At 34.6% G+C, this 21,027-nt stretch overlaps 1 protein-coding gene across 1 annotated transcript in view; it reads left to right on the forward strand.

The window, feature by feature from the left end:
* Positions 1-33: 33 nt before the first annotated feature.
* Positions 34-21,027, forward strand: part of LOC111709532 (protein MCM10 homolog) — a 26,645-nt gene continuing 5,651 nt past the window's right edge. Inside the window, exons 1-15 of the mRNA XM_023483224.1 lie at positions 34-465; positions 774-894; positions 1,999-2,065; positions 2,662-2,757; positions 3,484-3,587; positions 4,013-4,162; positions 6,110-6,266; positions 7,530-7,588; positions 13,364-13,475; positions 13,643-13,819; positions 15,232-15,354; positions 16,564-16,710; positions 17,622-17,924; positions 18,972-19,057; positions 19,388-19,492. Coding sequence (XP_023338992.1) covers positions 231-465; positions 774-894; positions 1,999-2,065; positions 2,662-2,757; positions 3,484-3,587; positions 4,013-4,162; positions 6,110-6,266; positions 7,530-7,588; positions 13,364-13,475; positions 13,643-13,819; positions 15,232-15,354; positions 16,564-16,710; positions 17,622-17,924; positions 18,972-19,057; positions 19,388-19,492 — 2,042 coding nt within the window. The 5' untranslated portion in view covers positions 34-230. The remainder of the gene's footprint in view (positions 466-773; positions 895-1,998; positions 2,066-2,661; positions 2,758-3,483; positions 3,588-4,012; positions 4,163-6,109; positions 6,267-7,529; positions 7,589-13,363; positions 13,476-13,642; positions 13,820-15,231; positions 15,355-16,563; positions 16,711-17,621; positions 17,925-18,971; positions 19,058-19,387; positions 19,493-21,027) is intronic.

Raw genomic sequence — 21,027 nt, forward strand, 5'->3', positions numbered from 1 at the left:
TACTTCGTAAAATATTTAAGAAAGTGCAACGAGACTAGAGCATTAAATTTTACTTTTGTGTGAATTTTATTTTAATCTAAATATAGTTTGGAGCTTACAATATTGAGTTCAGCGCACAATGAATATTGACTGAATGAAAGCTTAAAATACAAATATATCCATTAAGAAATTGATTTGTAAGGTGTAGTAGGCGTTCACAATTTAGTAGTTGATGAACATTCCAGAACAAGATGGAGGATGATGAATGTGATCTGGACACCCTCCTGGAGGTCATGGAGGACGAAGAGTTTGAAGATGACCCTGTAGAAGCTACTGAGGATGTTAAAGTGACTGGACCTGAGGATGAGGTTGAAGATGAGGAAGATATTGAACGACAGCTGAAGGAGATGGAAGAGAAAATGAGGAAAATGAAGGAAAAATTGAAAAATAAAACGACGGACAAGAAACCAACTTCATCCACATCAGGGAAATATAAAATATTATGTTATTATCTTTTAGAAGAAAGCTGCAAGCGCGTTCTTAAAGCACAAAGTATTCCAGCGTTGTCAACCAATTTTCCGGAAATCCAGATAATTTCGAACCTTATGGGGAATGAGACTACAAGTAAATTTATGTACTTTGGAAGAATAAAAACAATGCGTCCTGATTGTTCGTCCCCCGCTCGTTGGTCCACAATGTGCGTCCTCATTTGAAGTAACCCAATTTAACCCAGTTTATTGTTTATGCAGCGTCAAAGGAAAGATTTAAGTAGAAACGATTATTTTTAATGTTAGTTCCGAGTTCTCCTCTTGTCGCTGAAAACAAGATTAAATCTAAAGAAAAAATAAATACATCCAGTGCTGAGAAGCGTCCTGGGATAGAGAAGAAAAGATTTCAAAATGTCGACATCTTTAGGTTAGTAATGCAGGGGTTTAATAAGGGGATAGATATACAGAGGTTTAATAAAGAGATAGATATACAGGGGTTTTATTTGGAGATTTATTTGGAGATAGATGTTCTGAGATCGGAACTGTATGTAGGTTAATCTTTTTATCTAATGAGGATATAAAAGTAATTGATTCCTTCATTATAGTTATTCCTGCAGGCAGTGCTTAGGATCCGGACCGAATCCATTGGATTGGCTTCCTGGCTTCCTGGATCCGGATCCAGGAAGCCAAAATCCGTATCCGCATCAAAATTAGATGGATCCCAATCACTGCCTGCAGGGTATGACTACAACGGGATGTCGAAAAGGAACAAAATTAATTCCCAAGTCTGCATAAGATTGAGATCAAAGCTTGACCTTGAGATTCACAAAAAAATAGTTCCGATTTCTGTACATAACATCTTTTTAATGCAAATTCTCAATGTTGATCGAGTAAAAGAATTATTTTGGAATAAAAATTAACGATAGAAATGATGAATCAATACCATAAAAATAACTCATCAAACATTTTTTTTATTTCTTGGATTGACTTCTTAGTGCAGTTTCCGTTTGACTTCTTTGTCGGTCATTGACCCCCCCATAAAAAAACACGTGTAGTTTCTTTTTGTGCTCCAAACCCTTATTGACAATTTGACTTGGTGGACCCTTCTGTTCTGTTTATTTATTAAAATATTAGTTTTTAAATCGTTACACAGAAAATACAGATTGCATGAAATTTTAATTTTTTTCCCCGACATTTTTCTTTAATCATTACTCTCAATCGATAATATTATTGATCTTTTAATCCATTATTTTTTTTCTATTTTATAAAACATCATTTTTTCTAAATACCAAGAAAGGGGGATTATTTGATAAAATTACTAATTGCTTTTTTATAATTAGTTAGGTTTTTTGTATATTAAATATTTAAGTAGATTAAGATAAACAAGAATTTCTCCTGAAGAAAAACCACTTAGACTAAAGAATTGAAGTAATGGGACGTGGGCGACATATTGTAATTTAGGAACAAAATCGCCAAAACTGAAAGTAATGTCTTCATAGTTTTTCAAAAGTATATATTTTGCCGTTTTTAGTTCTCCAGGGACCAACGCGGCTCACATTCGGACGTTGAAGTCTCCAGTAAAAACTCAGCCACATAAGGTAACTTAGCAACTTTGCTCATTTTGTAACTGGATATTTTGTCACATTGGTCTTTTTGTTAGTTTGGACATTTTTTAACTTAGGGCGTTTTTTAACTTTGGATATTTTGTAATTTTGGACAATATCTTTGGTAATTCTGAAAGAAATAAAATGGCAGACCACATTTTAGAAATGGGAAGACTAGGGCTATATTTTATGAACAATATTGCTCAAATTAGGTTTCTTAACATGAATGCTGGAAACTATTTTAAAGGTCAAAACGACTTGAAGTCTTCAATCAATTAATATTTATTCCGGCTTATTTAGAACATCACTGTGTAGTAAACCATGAATTTTAGAAATCATGATCCAAGTCTAATTCAAATCCTGTACTTATTTGAAAAGATATGTAATATGTTTATCTAATTACTGTCTTGAAACTCTAGATGGTAGATTTTGAAATAGCAAGCTTATATTTCTTCATTTTAAAATCAACAACGCCTTTTACAAATGCCCATTAAATAGCTGCGTTCAGTTGGCAATCCGTTTGTCCCAAACCTATATCTTGACCTTTGACCTTTGAAGTTTCTTTGGACCTTTGACCGTCATCTTTCAAGGAGGCTGAGAAGGAGAAGAGGGCGGTAGTTTACGAGGCTAGGACAACAGAATGGTGCCCCAGCTTCATCAGATCAGATACTACCAGAGTTATCCAGGTATACTTTATAGGCATACTGGCTTGGAATATCCAGGTATATCTTACTGGCTAAGACTTCCTAGGTATATAGGTCTGCTTGCGAAGACTACCCAGGTACTATGTCAGCATACTTGCGTACTGCATAGGTAATGTATGTACTTTTGCTTGGGCTGCTGGCCTTGTTTACCAAGGTACTTAGACGTGGCTTCCTGACAAAGATTCCAAGGTACTTAAGCTTAACCGTCAGTCGTCACATTACCAATGTATTTAAGCTTATTGGCCAAAATTACCAAGGTACTTAGGCTTACTGACCACGCCATGTACTTAAGCTTACTGGCCGTGGCCAAGCCAGGTACTTTGGCCTCCTGGCCGTAATCAAGCTAGGGACTTAGGCTTACTGGCCAAGCCGGGTTCTTTTGCTTACTGGCCAAGATGTCAAAACAACTGACTTTGTTTAAGATTATCAAGGTACTTTGGCTTAGTAGCCAAGCCAGGTAAATAGGCTTCCTGGCAAAGATTTCCCAAATTCTTAGGTTTACTGGCCAAGATTATATAGTTACTTAAGATTTTCTGTTAATTTACTGAACTTTACTGTTCAAGATGAACAAGGTACTTAGTTAGGCTTAGGCTTAAATTATTCAAATTCACAGTCACAGTACACACTTAAACATACGTCACAATCAATCAATAAATCGAGAAGAGAATGTTAATTTTTGAAATATAATAATTATATTTATCCCTGCAGGGAGATGAAGCTGTGAAGCTGCGAGAAGATTTAAAGATTACAGACAGGAAGAAGATGGAGGAAGTAGCTCGGCGGGATCTCATGGATAGTAGTGATGACGAGAGGTAGATGTTTTTTATATTTTGTTGTATTAGTTTATATTTAAGTATTCCTCCTTTTTTATAGAGTCATATGTACGGTTCACAATGGTATCCTTTAAAACTTTGTCTGATTAAAGGAGAAATAAAAGCTAAAAATTGTTATTTTCAACTGTGATTTAACTAAAAACAACATTTGTATTGTTTAAAATAAAAAACTACCATATCTTTGACATCATTCTCACAAGCTAGAAGTAAGAGTTTATCTAATCAGCTCTAATAAATCAATTAAAGAATATTATCAGAAATATATTTGAACATACCATACTGGATCTTTTATTTATTTATTTACTTTAAAGGGGATCATTGTGAATTGAACATGCCACTATCAAACTTAAGGGTGACTTGAAGACGACGTCAACTGTCCCACCATAGGCTTTTCATTGCTTCAGAGATGAGGATGGGGTACCAGTGTTCAGTGAGCAGACTAAAGAGATGAAGGCGCGTATTGCGCATGCACAGAAAACCGAACAGAGTCAGAGGTTTGCACAAACGCATCAAGGTTCTGCTTCGACCGGCAGCAGTCCTGGAACTGTCGACAGGTACAACCTGATCTGCCTATGCCAAATATTTTCAAATACCCCGAGCTAGGAATCTTTGCATTGGATTTTCCAGTTATTGGATTTACCAGTTACTGGATTTTCCAGTTATTGGATTTTTCAGTTATTGGATTTTCCAGTTATTGGATTTACCAGTTATTGGATTTTCCAGTTACTGGATTTAACAGTTATTGGATTTTCCAGTTATTGGATTTACCAGTTACTGGATTTACCAGTTACTGGATTTACCAGTTATTGGACTTTCCAGTTATTGGATTTTCCAGTTATTGGATTTACCAGTTACTGGATTTACCAGTTACTGGATTTTCCAGTTATTGGATTTTCCAGTTATTGGATTTTCCAGTTATTGGATTTTCCAGTTATTGGATTTTCCAGTTATTGGATTTTCCAGTTATTGGATTTTCCAGTTATTGGATTTTCCAGTTATTGGATTTTCCAGTTATTGGATTTTCCAGTTATTGGAGTCTCCAGTTATTGGATTTTCCAGTCATTGGATTTTCCAGTTATTGGATTTTCCAGTTATTTGATTTTCCAGTTATTGGATTCTCCAGTTATTGGATTTTCCAGTCATTGGATTTTCCGGTTATTGGATTTTCCAGTTATTTGATTTTCCAGTTATTGGATGTACCAGTTATTGGACTTTCCAGTTATTTGATTTTCCAGTCATTGGATTTTCCAGTTATTTGATTTTCCAGTCATTGGATTTTCCAGTTATTGGATTTTCCAGTTATTGGATTCTCCAGTTATTGGATTTTCCAGTCATTGGATTTTCCAGTTATTTGATTTTCCAGTTATTGGATTCTCCAGTTATTGGATTTTCCAGTCATTGGATTTTCCAGTTATTGGATTTTCCAGTCCAGGAATTCAGCACTTGGTTGGTTTATTTTCGGAAATCTACACAGCATAATTGTAAACTGTAAAAATCCTAAATTAATTGTAGATTCAATACAAAATGTCCTAGTTTTTTTTATGTATTTTAATCTTACTTGTCGGCTACTTTAATTTGAGGACAACTATTTGATCCCTTAATTGTAATTATACCTTGCCGGGTTTGAATACAACGGGGTTTAGAAGAGTGATTAAATTAATCTGTGGGTGTGGAGATCTAAGAGATTCAAAACACAAAAGTTCTAACTTCCGGCATGTGAATCATATTCAAAGTGCGTGATATTAGCTATGTCATTGTTGCAGTAAAACTACTTGATCACTAGGATATAATTTTTTCCTGTAATGAACAAATTGTATCAGAGCTGAGAACTCTTGTATTGTGTATAATGCTTATCCTGTTCTCTTGTTAATCTGCAGATAAATTTAATCTTTATTCGATATTCTACATGGTAACCGTACCCAGTCAGGGTTAGAAGGGAGCTTTGATCAGGGGTTGAATGAAGCTTTGATCAGAGGTTAGAAGGGAGCTTTGATCAGGTTTTGAAGGAAGCTTTCATCAGGGGTTGAAGAAAGCTTTGATCAGGGATTGAAGGAAGCTTTGATCAGGGGTTGAAGGAAGCTTTGATCATGGATTAAAGGAAGCTTTGATCAGAGATTGAAGGAAGCTTTGATCAAAGTTTGAACGAAGCATTGATCAGGGGTTGATCAGGGGTTGAAAGAAGCTTTGATCAGGGGTTGAAGAAAGCTTTGATCGGTGGTTGATCGAGGGTTGAAGGAAGCTTTGATCAGGGGTTGAAAGATGCTTTTTTCAGTTGTTAATCAGGAGTTGAAGGGAGCTTTAATCAGGGAAGTAATAACTGAAAATGAAGATTTTAAACACTTATCCACAAACTGAAAGAGCCTAAAGTGATAATTAAGATCAAGCCATCGGAATCATGAGTGTCCAATACAAAAGTTCCCAGATAAGGTCCAATTGAAGCTTCATCCCACAACTGTTCTTAATTGTTTTTATACAAAACTTAATGCTGATTTTTCTAACAGGATTAAGAGGATTGGAGTTAGCTCCGGGTTCCAGGATAAACCAGGCAATAAGGTTAAACTTGGTACTGCGGAGTCTGGTAAACCTACTGGTATCATTGTAGAGAAGAATTCAGGGATCAGGATCTCCAGACCTAAGATCTCACAACATCAGCTCATGGTAGGAATTCAACTTTTATAATTTTTTAGAAATATTCAGATCTGAGAATGATTTAGATGTTAGTAATATTCGGATCTTAATAGGATTCAGATGTTAGTAAGACTCAGGTCTTGGTAGGATTCAGATCTTAGAGGGATTCAGATCTTATAGTAGGATTCAGATCTTAGTAGGATAGTAGGATTCAGATCTTAGCAGGATAGTAAGGTTTATATGTTAGTAAGATTTAGATGTTTAGTTAGTAAGATTCAGATGTTAGTAAGATTCAGATCTTAGTAGGATTCAGATCTTAGTAGGCTTTAGATCTAGGCTTCAGATCCTAGTAAGATTCAGATCTTGGTAGGATTTATATCTTAGTAGGATTCGGATCTTATTAGGATTCAGATCTTAGTAAGATTGTTATCTTAGTAAGACTCAGATCTTAATAAGATTCAGATCTTAGAAAGATTCAGATCTTAGAAAGATTCAGATCTTAGAAAGATTCAGATCTTAGTAAGATTCAGATCTTAGAAAGATTCAGATCTTAGTAAGATTCCGATCTTAGTAGAATTTAATCTTAGTAAAATTCAGATATTAGTAAGATTCAGATTTTAGTAAGATTCAGATCATAGGAGATTTTGACGTTAGTAAGATTCATATCTTGGTAGGATTCAGATCTTCGTAGGATTCAGATCTTTGTAGGATTAAGATATTAGTGGGATTCAGATCTCAGTAAGATTCAGATCTTGGTAGGATTTAGATCTTAGTAGGATTCAGATCTTTGTAGGATTCAGATCTTTGTAGGATTCAGATCTTCGTAGGATCAGATTTTAGTAAGATTCAGATCTTAGTAAGATTCAGATCTTAGGAAGATTTAGGTTTTGGTAGGATTCAGATCTTGGTATGATTCAGATTGTGGTATGATTCAGATCTTAGAAGGATTCAGATCTTAGTAAGATTCAGATCTTAGTAGGATTCAGATCTTAGTAGGATTCATATCTTAGTAAGATTCAGATCTTGGTAGGATTAAGATCTTAGTAAGATTCAGATCATAGTAAGATTCAGATCTTTTTGAAATTTCATTTTGCAGTTAGAATATATATTAGTGAGTTTGCATGCAAACAGTTAGCGTACTAGGACATTGCTAAGTTATGTTTAACCACTGTTTGAAATTTCTGGAGAGTAATTCGACCTATGCCCCCCCGCATTGAACTGGCATTAGGTAGTTCTTCGACGTAGCTCAAATTTCATAAATATTGAATTCGGTCCCTTAAACTTTTTGTTCAGGATGCAATGAGAGGAAGAAAGATGATTCATATGTCCAAAATCAGAGAGAGTATTGCTAGGTAAGATTTTATTGTAATATTTCTGTGCCATTATCTACATATGTATAATATATTAAAGTAGTAATCTCTGTTTGTTTGTTTGACCGATCATAACGCAGAAACCCCTGAAACGGTTTGCCTCAAATTTAGATTTGGGAACTTGGGAAACCTAAGGAAATGTTTTTGGCTTTGTTTTGAAATTTTAAGTTAAATGGGTTTAGGTATAAATTGCAAAAATCGTAATTAACGGGAAAATGGCGGAAGTAACGGTAGTAGTAATCTGTGTGTTCTTTTTGTAGGTCCGATCATTACTTAAAATCCCCCTAAACGATTTAACTCAAATTTTGATTGGGGAACTCAGTAGAACCACGGAATCTTCTTAGCTAGGTTTTTAAACGTTCTTAGTTGAATAGGTAGGCTCTTATAAAGAAAGTTGTGTTCCCAAGCTAGTGTTGTAAAATATAAATTTCTGTTTTTCTGTTTTTGTTTGTTTGTACGTCCTATCATGAAATGATGAACCCCTTGACCGATTTGCCTCAATTTTTGATAGGAAAATTAGCAGAACCACAGGATTGTGGCGGAACCAAGGCAAAAGTTCTAAATTAAGTTAGTTGACTTTTATAGAGATATGTTAGTTTCCAGGTAAAGCTGAGTGCCCTGTCCAATCTAGTTAATAACAAAATAAGTTTTCTCTCTGATTATTATCAGTTTGATAAAAGAAATATTTATTAAAAATGTCTATTTGTGGTAACGATAAATCTTTTCTTTAAAACTAATTTGTAAATATCGTATGTAGATTACTAAGAACGGTTAGTAACTGGGTAATATGGGAGTTATCTATGTATATTAAGTAGTAATCTCTGTTTGGTATGTCCGGTATAACTCATAAACCCCTTGACCGATTTCACCAAAATTTTGATTGGGGTAATGTTCTTAGGTCAGTTATGAATTTAGTAGATTGGGGTTTGAAAAGAAAACTAGTTTCCAAGATATATTATAATATTAAAATTGAAAATTAGTTTTTTTATGGAAACTAAACTTTCCGTATAAAAGTCGATATACTAAATTTAAATTTTACAAACCAAACTTTAATGTATTTCCGTGGTTTTACCGATTTCCTCAATAAAAATTTTAGGCAAAAATATTAGAAAGGAAACAGAAGGGAATATATTGAATATTGTATATTAGAAAGGAAACAGATGGGAATATATTGAATATTGTATATTAGAAAGGAAACAGATGGGAATATATTGAATATTGTATATTAGAAAGGAAACAGATGTGACTATATTGAATATTGTATATTAGAAAGGAAACATATGGGAATATATTGAATATTGTATATTACAAAAGAAAACAGATGGGAATATATTGATTGTTGTATGTTAGAAAGGAAACAGATGGGAATATATTGATTATTGTATATTAGAAAGGAATCAGATGGGAATATATTGAATATTGTGCATTAGAAAGGAAACAGATGGGAATAGTTAAATATTGTATTTAGAAAGGAAACAGATGGGAATATATCGAATATTGTATATTACAAAAGAAAACAGATGGGACTATATTGAATATTGTATATTAGAAAGGAAAAAGATGGGAATATATTGAATATTGTATGTTCAGGGTGGCCAAAATGTACGGATTGTACGGATTGATTTTTTTTAACCCTAAAATTGTACGGATTGTACGGATTGTACGGATTTGTTTTCAAATTGTACGGATTGTACCGATTTTTATCCTGAAAAATACACCGTTTTTTTAAATTTTCACTCATTTCAGCAAATTTTTCATGATTCGAAAATTGTACGGATTGTACGGATTTCTTCTGAAAATGTACGGATTTTTGTACGGATGTGTTCAAAAAAGTTTTGGCCACCCTGTATGTTAGAAAGGAAACAGATGGGAATATTTTCAATATTGTATATTAGAAAGGAAACAGAAGGGAATATATTGAATATTGTATATTAGAAAGGAAACAGATGGGAATATATTGAATATTGTATGTTGGAAAGGAAAAAGATGGGAATATATTGAATATTGTATATCAGAAAGGAAACAGATGGGAATATATTGAATATTGTATATTAGAAAGGAAACATATGGGAATATATTGAATATTGTATATTACAAAAGAAAACAGGTGGGAATATATTGATAATTGTATATTAGAAAGGAATCAGATGGGAATATATTGAATATGAAACAAATGGGAATATATTAAATATTGTATATTAGAAAGGAAACATATGGGAATATATTAAATATTGTATATTAGAAAGAAAACAGATGGGAATATATTGAATATTGTCTATTAAAAAAGAAAACAGATGGGAATATATTGAATATTGTATATTACAAAAGAAAACAGATCGGAATTTATTGAATATTGTATATTAGAAAAGAAAACAGATGGGAATATATTGAATATTGTATCTTAGAAAGGAAACAGGTGGGAATATATTGATTATTGTAAATTAGAAAGGAATCAGATGGGAATATATTGAATATTGTATATTAGAAAGGAATCAGATGGGAATATATTGAATATTGTATATTAGAAAGGAAACAGATGGGAATATATTAAATATTGTATAGTAGAAAGGAAACAGATGGGAATATATTGAATATTGTATATTAGAAAGAAAACAGATAGGAATATATTGAATATTGTATATTTGAAAGGAATCAGATGGGAATATATTGAATATTGTATTTTAGAAAGGAAACAAATGGGAATATATTAAATATTGTATATTAGAAAGGAAACAGATGGGAATATATTGAACATTGTATATTAGAAAGGTTAATGGTTGGTAAGTTGGTAACTAAAGGGAGATGTTTTCCAAAGTCATAAATATTAGAAAGGAAACTGATAACATCTATATAGTAGAGTTCTTCTCTGACCAAACGGCTGGACCAAATTGGCTTAAATTTGTTAAGGGAACCCATGGGTATTGGGTACCCAAGGGGCAGGTGGTAACATAGACTAAAAGCAATTTCTTAAAAAATCTAAATTTTTTCATTCCAAAATTCTAAATCTATTTTTGAAAAGTTTTTTTTTCAAAATTCAACGGGCAGCGCCGGGCACTTTAACTAGTAATATTATATATAAGGAAGGAAACAGATGGGGACTGGTTAACTATGGGAGTGTTCTCTTCTATAAGGCTTCACCTATGACTAGTAATATTATATTTGAGGAAGGAGACAGATGGGGACTGGGTATCTATGGGAGTTCTCTACTATAAGGCTCCACCTAAGAATAGTAATATTATATATTATGAAGGAAACAGATGGGGACTGGGTAACAATGGGAGTTCTCTACTATAAGGCTCCACCTAAGAATAGCAATATTAAATATTATGAAGGAAACAGATGGGGACTGGGTAACAATGGGAGTTCTCTACTATAAGGCTCCACCTATGACTAGTAATATTATATATTAGGAAGGAAACAGATGGGGACAGGGTAACAATGGGAGTTCTCTACTATAAGGCTCCACCTATGAATAGTAATATTATATATTAGGAAGGAAACAGATGGGGACTGAGTAACAATGTGAGTTCTCTAAGGAATCATAAGGAAGTGAAATGAGTTCTCTACTATAAGGCTCCACCTATGAATAGTAATATTATATATTAGGAAGGAAACAGATGGGGACTGAGTAACAATGTGAGTTCTCTAAGGAATCATAAGGAAGTGAAATCTGCAAGAGACCCCATTGTGCGCCCCCCAGACCGCCCAGGCAGCAGGGTGCACAGCCCTGCCCCTGTTCTAACTAGACCTTTAAATCCCCATCTTCTAGTCCAAATCTAGAGAAATAAAGTAGATACATTCCAGTCAGTTGGCTAACCAATTAAAAAACCATTGGTTGGTTGGTATCTGTCAACCCTTTAGGTGAAGAATAGAGGTTACCGTTGTTTAAAGTGCTCCTGCCAGTTCCATCCACCTGTCCAGCAACAGGCCGAGCTTATCCGCTCTCTTCAGAAGCACTTCTCGAGAGGCATTGTCACCCCCTAAGATCCTAGTGAGGACTGTCGTACCACTCCGGGTCGAATCGGTCATGACTACTCCCAATCCTGAAGCTGACCTTTCATAGGCTACTGCCTGGCAAGAAACGACAACATGATTTTCCGAAAGGTGGCTAACTAACCCTTTATTAAGACAAAGTGGACACCACTTTGTTGTAGAGCCATGGATGTTTGGGCGGCGATTGCCTAGCCCAGCATCTCCCGCTCTAAGTCTGTTCAGCAAACCCCCTGCTTTGCTATCACATACGTGTGGCTGGAGTTTGAACCAAACTTGAGGGGTTGGCATGCAGTTTAGGGACACAAACCGCATCTTTTGCCTCAACACCCCTTGTATTGCTGCTTCGGTGAGCCTCTTCTTCAACCTAGATTTGGGACCGTCAAAAGCTTCAATACCCAATTCAGACACCAGGTCCCCAACCATTCTCGCCCACGGGTCGTGTGCTGCGGTCGCCGCGTCGAATACATTGGTAAGAATAGGGTCACATTTCTTATGCAGAATATCCCACACATATAATGCTACGCGTTCCCTTATCCTATCCTTCATTGGTTTGAAACCCGCATCCATGTATCCCGCTACCTTGGAAGATGATCTTGGTAGCTGTAGTATAAAACGTGCTACTTGGTGTTGGATGCTATCTAGTTTGTCAACTACTCCATCAGTTACCAACATGGCCTCCACAGCATACAGAACTGCTGGGATTGCACATCTTTCCCATAGTGTATGTGCTACCAGCGCACGTTCTAGTCCAGCTCTTGTAACGCCCATGATAGTGTTAGCGTAAATTTGCGCAGTTTGTAACATACGTTCCTCTCTAGGCTTGACAAGGTTTCTTCCTTTAACCTGTATGTCTACTCCTAGGTATTTACCAACCAGAGTAGCTTCAAGGTCTGGTGTTCCCGGTTCTACTTTCCAAACCTGCCCTACCTGACCGTTGGAAAGGATTACTGTTTTCTCTATAGACAGCTTCATATACACTCCTTTACAGAACCTTGACACCTCCTTCAACATGCGTTCCATTCCTCTAACCCTTGTCCTTGAGATCAGGACCAAGTCGTCCGCAAAAAATAATGCAGATATCACTTGTCCATTGAAGTTTACCCCTTCCTTCATAGCATGTAGCCTCTCTCCGAGCCCTGCCATGTAGAGCGAGAAAAGAAGGGGTGATAATCCGCACCCTTGTTTAACGCCTTTTGTGAACCAGAGTGGGTCAGTCAAGCCTCCTTTAATCCTTACTCTTACACTGTCATTATAGTACATAGATTGAATTAGGAAGGAAACAGATTGGGACTGGGTAACAATGTGAGTTCTCTACTATAAGGCTTCACCTATGACTAGTAATATTATATATTAGGAAGGAGACAGATGGGGATTGGGTATCTATGGGAGTTCTCTATTATAAGGCTCCACCTATGACTAGTAATATTATATATTATGAAGGAAACAGATGGGGACTGGGTAACAATGCGAGTTCTCTACTATAAGGCTTCACCTATGACTAGTAATATTATATATTATGAAGGAAACAGATGGGGACTGAGTAACAATGTGAGTTCTCTACTATAAGGCTTCACCTATGAATAGAAATATTATATATTATGAAGGAAACAGATGGGGACTGGGTAACAATGGGAGTTCTCTACTATAAGGCTCCACCTAAGAATAGTAATATTATATATTATGAAGGAAACAGATGGGGACTGGGTAACAATGGGAGTTCTCTACTTTAAGGCTCCACCTTTGACTAGTAATATTATATATTAGGAAGGAGACAGATGGGGACTGGGTAACAATGGGAGTTCTCTACTATAAGGCTCCGCCTAAGACTAGTAGTAATGGGAATGATTTCTCTATATGGAAACTGACAGATCTAAAGGTAACAAAGTTGTTTTTTTGCTTTCTCATTTTTATCGGTATTTATAGATTTTTGTGAAGTCTGTTCAGGATCCATTTTTCACAGCACAGATCCCGTATCCGAGTCCGTTTCAAAATAGAAATGATGCTAAGCACTGATGATAAGTATATAATGTATTTAATTTCAAGGGTGAAATAAAGACGGTTTCCCTGTTTCTGTTTGGCAGAGCGCACAAGGAATTATGGAAATTATCTTTAAACAAGGAACAGTTAGTTGAAGAAACAAATAAGAATGATCTAGCTTTTTCCCTATTTCTGTCAATTTACTTAACAGAGCGACTTTGTGACCTTGTATCTAAACTCTATTCATGATTTTACTCATTAATATGAGACAAATAAAATAAAGATAGAATTAATCTGGTTACATTTATTCAGACTCAAATTTTTTTTTGTTCTTTTCAATAGTTCAATAGGAAGAGTTATGATTGAAAACATATCAGAGCAGGGGGGGTGTGGAGTGCAGAATTTCTAAATTAGTATAATCATCGCCACCCAAACGTGCTTTGTGGCATGTGCGCTCCTCAATTTGCTCGGGGTGAGATAATTTTTAGTAAACAGGCAGCCCAATTTTTAGTATCTTAACTCCAATCATGAAATGCAGAAATTGGATCTAAGATTCGGCTAAAATAATCTTGCCTTGTTTCTCAGTATTTGTTGACCAAACCAATCTGAAAACAAATTGAACATTTAGTTTAAGTCAATATAGATGCCATTAAACCCGGATAGATATCGAAAATTGTGTTAAAAATGCATTAAATTAAAATCTCAGAAAACAAGATTTTACGGTGATTACCAATTGAGGTGGTGGAGATTACCAATTGAGGAGCGCGCGTGCCGCACACCAATTTGCATAAGTGGATGTTTTAGAATTGAGGTTTTAAGATTAAAATATTCGTTTTTAACAAATTCTGAAAAAAGTTCGTCCATTTTAACAAAATTGGGATGATAAGCTCCCCCATTTTAACAAAATTGGGATAATAAGCTCCCCCATTATAACAAAATTGGGATATTAAGCTCGCCAATTTTATCAAAATTGGGATGATAAGCTCCCCATTTTAACAAAATTGGGATAATAAGCTCCCCCATTATAACAAAATTGGAATATTAAGCTTGCCAATTTTATCAAAATTGGGATGATAAGCTCCCCCATTTTAACAAAATTGGGATAATAAGCTCNNNNGGGGGGGGGGGGGGGGGGGGTGTTAAAGTTTTGGGACATAATGAGATCCGAAATGCTTTATTTATCTTTTCAATACTTCAAAAATTAAGACGTTAATTTTCCCAAATGGTAAAACACCTTTTCTTGGGACTAAACCCAAAATGTCCTCCATCCTATTTTATGATCCGAATTACAACGTTACCCTTGAAACATTTATTTGATCTGTAAAGATATTTTCTTTTTTAAGGTTTTAAAGTGTTGGTTTCTGATAATATCTGGCGTTTTCCTGCATTAGAAATGCGCCAGTCACTTTAGTAGCTAAACCCCAATTGAAAACGATTTAGTTTTAAAAATTATGAACGAATCAGTTTTTAAAATCATAAACATTAATATATAATTTTTGGTTGGGATTCGGGCATTGCCATCCTTGAATGGACCAGGTCACTTGAAATTCCACTTACAGTCCCTTTAAGATTGACTTTATATACCAGGTGGTATTCCTGTTTTCCGTTCCAATTTTTCTTTTATTACTGATAAAACTTAGTTAAGATTGTTTCAGGGTGAAGTTTCAATCTCCATAGATCATCCTGACAAACTACTTGAGGTTGGGGATAGTGTGGATATATCTAAATGTGGTTTCATTAAACAGGACGGAGCTAACTGTGTTAATATAGTCAATAAGGTAATCAAGGAGAGGACATCGTAGGGTGAAACTATTCCATCGAAAATCATAATGTCGAATCTTTTTTGCACCAGCCAAAAATTATACAGAAGCAAATAAGAAGCAACATTTATCAAAGAAACAAATTGAAAAAAATAATACCTCATTGGGTAATTAACGATTTAAAAAAAACTTGATCATTAGGGAAGGTTGATTTTTCAATTTTTTAAACATGATGATATGTTTATCAAAAGATGCGTCCAGAACTGCTGAATACCGTCCATTTGTTTCGATATTTCAAAAATTGTTTGATTTAAGGTTAGATCAACTAGTTCTTTTGAAGCTGCCAAATATCTTTTCGAAAAATACGCTTTTTTGCTTAGAATTTGCTTAATATTTTAAGGGATTTTTAAGAATTTTAATTTTCTGAAATATTTTTTCTGTCATATTTTTTCTGTCTTACATTAGTGATTTGATTTACACAAAAAAAGCAAAAATCTCGAATATTTTGAAATAAAACTTTCAAATCTTTTTAATGTATCCAAGAAAACTTTAAACTTGTGCAAAATGGGATTAAATATTTAAAAAATGCTCAATAATTATATGAAACGTTAACCGTATTTCCGAACTTGAATGTAACACTCTAAACTTGCTGATTTTTGGTTGTACTGCTAGGAAATTGTTTTGACAAAACAAAAACAAATTGTAAACAAAGGTCGGAAATTGTTTATTTACCCTAAACCAGTTTCTGTGCAGTCCTAATACGTCACAATTTAATGCGCGAATCCTGCCCCCCCCCCCCCCCCACCTTACATCTTATACACCTTTGTCTATCTTCTGAGCCCGTCATTTCTTTTACTTACAATGGTCGATCAGATGACGTCTCTGATTGCATGCGTACGAATTATCTATCTTTCACAGACGAATTTAGCGTTAGACATCTATCGTCCCTCTAAGTATGTCTTTAGGACGAGCTCTGTTCATATGTTATTATTGTACTTATTTGGGAAAGAACGGGCTCTGGGTAACCCACAAACAATAGTGAAGACAGGTTATGATTCGTTTAATGATTTGGCAAAGATAGAAACAAGTTTACAGTTGCAGAGAATCATAAATGTTTGGTAACGAAAAGAACAAATTTCGTACAGTCGTCTATGAAGCCAAATCCTCTGTGGGTTAGTCTGTACATTATTTTGCCGTTTTAATAAGACTGACAGTTCACTCATTCAGGGTGAGTGCGAGTTCTGTGTTTACCACGTGAAGCAAGCATTTAAAGCGAGTAGTTCCGCGCGTTCATGTCTCCAGAGCTCGTTTAGCAGCGCAGGATCAGAAGCAACCAGGGCCAGGATCATGCAGAAGATTGCTCCTAAATCTAAGGTAAAACATATGTTTTTCATATGTACAAATTTAATTTCTCCTTTTTAAATCTTTTCATATCTTTTCATACCATTTTTCAGAATCCATTGATCTCGATATATTTTAAAATAAAGTAATACGTTTGTCAGTCCAAACACAACTTTTCAATTATTTTCTTTTTAAACGTCAAAAATGACCTTTCATGGGAATTTCAGACGTGAATTATGCGGTACTGGTAGAAACACCGGACAGCAAAAACGTTGGACCAGTACAAACGTCGGACTAGGGAAAAAGATTTCATTTAAATTTTAAGATTTTTTTTTATTAAAAAGCTATTTCCATCGAATGGTCTAATTAATATAAACCTAAAACTGAGTTCTTGCCATTAAATTAATATTCTCATCCCCATATATTTGCAACCTGATGTTATTAACCTTTGATACTTTCAAGCTTAAACTGTTTGATCTTATAGAATTCATAGGTTAAAATATCAAAAGTTGCAAAGATTTAAACATCGAAGTTTGTGACAAAAACTTATCTTTGATTTTTATCACAATAAGTGAGTGATTTTAATTTATTTCTTACAATAATGGTCTTTTTTCAAACTGAACCAGGTTCCGACGTTTTTTCTTATGAATGTACCCGTCCGTCGTTTGTACTAGTCTGAGGTTTGTCGCAGTCCGAAGTTTGTACCTGTCCGAATTTTGTACCAGTCCGACGTTTTTACTGTCCGACCTTTGTACCGTCCGACGTGTGTGGGTCCGACATTTGTACTAGTACCATAATTTCGAACAATAAAGTTTAGGTAATGTATTAGACATTAAGTTTATTTCTTGATTGAATTAATTAAATTAATTTCTTAATTATTCCAAATATTCTAAAATTTTCATCAGAAAACAATTATACAATATTTTCTAAATATTTTGTATAAGGGTGAGATATTTGGTGGCGGTCAAATAATGAACCTCGGACCTCTCGAAATAGGACGCAAAAGTGTAAAGGAGAAGGCACAGGACGCTAAACTACTAGCTGGACTAGGACCAAGACCAGGACGTATCGCTGAAGTCCTCTCTGGGAACCCAAAAACAAATCCCCGCTCCCTGTCCGCCTCTCATATCACGACGAAGGAGAGGAACGCAATTAAGACAATATCTTCCAATATATCCGAGGAGTTGGGGAATAGGTTACTCGTTCCTTCTCCAGGTACCAGAGCACTACTGGGATCTATTGTTAAGGTTAGTTTTGAAATATTATCTTTTGTCAAGGTAATTTCTATGAGACAAAGGAACTGAGTTCTTGCCACAAACTCTGATTTTCGAATTCCTATATCGTTGCAACCCATGATGTCGTAGATCTTTGATATTTCAAGACTTTTTTCTGCCAAGAATATCATCGGTGATACCATAATTTTTTATTCATTCATTTTATTATTTTATCGTCAAATATTTAATTATTAAACTCTTGAAAAGATATTTTCTGGTTCTGTAAATATATTTCATATTTAAAATATTTTCATCATTTTGATAAACTTGTACATTATTCGTTATACAATTCACAAATGTTAAATCCGGGATATCAAATGTTAAAATTTTAATTGTTTTTTTGTAACCTTTCCCGTTTGATTTTTGAAGCAATGAATTTTGTAACCTAATATTCTAAATATGTTAATTAGTAACATTTTGTGATATTTTCTTTGAAGTTAAGCTTATACACTTTAAAAATAATTTTTGGTAAAAATTGCAAGAAACTGTGTCAGTGACAGATTAAAAATTAGTTTGTTATCATTGGCCAGACTGATCCTTCTGATAGGTTGAAAAAAAGCCAATAAAGAGAACTCTATATGTAAACTGCTGGATTTTATAATTGAAAAGTTTATAGGAATGTGACCTTCCATTCTAAGATGGCAATGACCGATTCACCACGGTATCCTGGAAACCTTTATCTGATGTATTGTCGTTTTTCTAGGTTTAAAAGTTGTAATTCCAATAATTCCTTCATATTTTCCTGCATTAGAAATGCGTCAGTCAGTTCTGTAAAGAAACTACAAATGTCATAAGCAGGTTTCAAAATTGATTAAAAATAATTCATACTTGATCAGACAAAGCTTTTATGGGTACCGCTGTAAATCTGCCATTACCATTTATGCATGGAGGGTCACTTGAAATTATGCTTACAGTCTCTCTAAGCATAATTTTGAAGGAAGGACAGATGCTCCTTGTATCTTGAATTATAGGATCATTTTGAATTACAATTACAATCCCTAAGTCTCCTTCTGTAAAAAGGTTGACGAGGAAAAGGTTAAGAGCACTACGAATATCCCTGTAAAGTCTGCCAAGGATTTATTAAAGGAACACAGTTCTGCGCTTAGGTAAATTGAATTTTTAGAAGCTAATTACAATCATAATCGAAATATCTTCGAATTTGAAAGTTCTTTATTTTCTATCATAACTGAATGGCGTTTAACCCAAAAACAAAAAAAAATTTCAAGTAAATAGCCAGTAAAAAATAAAAAACCAGATTTTATTTGTTATCAAGCAAAAGAATGATGTATTTTAACATTAATCAAAAAATCTAACATTTCAAACACTATTTTGAAAATATGTTAAGATTTGTCATTTTCTCCTAATGATGAATGTAATTTTAACCCCAAACACAAAAAAGCCAGATTTTTAATTTTGAACTAAATGTCTTTGTTCAGGCGCGGAGAGTCTCCTATGTTAGGACGAGGGATGAAAGGTTCAGGAGATATTTGTATTGATCTCTCTCCGGGACAGAAATCAAAGTTCTCTGCCGGACGCTTCAGGTATACAGTATATATATGTACTTCTAGATTATATCAGGTATACACTACAGTACAAGTACTTCTTGATTAGAAATTTGATGTCTAGTTATACGTTACAGTTCATGTGCTTCTAGAAGGATTAGAGCTCCAGGTAAACACTACAGTAATGTAATTCTTATAACTTTATTATTATTATCAACAATCATTTTACAGACAAAGTACAACGACCTGTAGTTCTAGATTAGAATTAGAGCTCCACGTATACACTACAATACATGTACTTAGGGTAAGATTAGAGCTCCAGGGATACACTACAGTACATGTACTTTTAGAGTAAGTTTAGAGCTCCAGGTATACACTACAGTATATGTACTTCTAGAGTTTAGAGATCCAGGTTTACACTACAATACATGTACTTCTAGAGTAAGTTTAGAGATCCAGTTATACAGTTATACAGTAGATTGGGATTTGAGCTCCAGGTATACATAACGGTACATGTGCTTCTAGAGTAAATTTAGGGATCCAGGTTTACAGTACATGCACTTCTAGATTAGGATTAGAGCTCCAGGTATATATTACAGTACATGTGCCTCTAGATAAGGATTAAAGCTCTAGGTATACACTACAGTACACGGGCTTCTAGATTTGGATTAAAGCACCAGGTATACACTACAGTACATGTACTTCTAGATTAAGTTTAGAGCTCCAGGTATACATTACGGTACATGTGCCTCTAGAAAAGGATTAAAGCTCTAGGTTTACACTACAGTACATGTACTTCTAGAGTAAGTTTAGAGATCCAGTTATACACTACAGTACATGTACTTCTAGAGTAAGTTTAGAGATCCAGTTATACACTACAATACATGTACTTCTAGAGTAAGTTTAGAGATCCAGTTATACAGTTATACAGTACATTTGTCTCTAGATTGGGATTTGAGCTCCAGGTATACACAACGGTACATGTGCTTCTAGAGTAAGTTTAGGGATCTAGGTTTACACTACAGTACATGTGCTTCTAGAGTAAGTTCAGAGATCCAGGTTTACGCTACAGTACACGTGCTTCTAGATTAGGATAAGAGCTTCAGGTATACACTACAGTACATGTGCTTGTAGATTTTGATTAAAGCTCTAGGTATTTATTTCAGTACATGTGTTCTAGATTAGGATTAGAGCTTCAGGTATACACTACAGTACATGTGCTTTTAAATTGGGATGAAAGCTCTAGGAATACATTTCAGTACATGTGCTTCTAGATCTTGATTAGAGCTTCTGGTATACACTGCATTATACACTTCTAGATTAGAATTAGAGATCCAGGTATACAGTACAGTACATGTTCTTCTATCTTCAATTAGAATTAGAGCCTCAAGTATACACTACAGGAATATCCTTCTAGATTAGGATTAGAGTTCCAAGTATACACTACAGTATATGTACTTCAAGATTAGTATCAGAGTTCCAAGTATACACTACAGTATATGTACTTCAAGATTAGTATCAGAGTTCCAAGTATACACTACAGTATATGTACTTCAAGATTAGTATCAGAGTTC

This window comes from Eurytemora carolleeae, unplaced genomic scaffold (genome assembly GCF_000591075.1).
Source record: "Eurytemora carolleeae unplaced genomic scaffold, Eaff_2.0 scaffold980, whole genome shotgun sequence".
NCBI lineage: Eukaryota > Metazoa > Arthropoda > Copepoda > Calanoida > Temoridae > Eurytemora > Eurytemora carolleeae.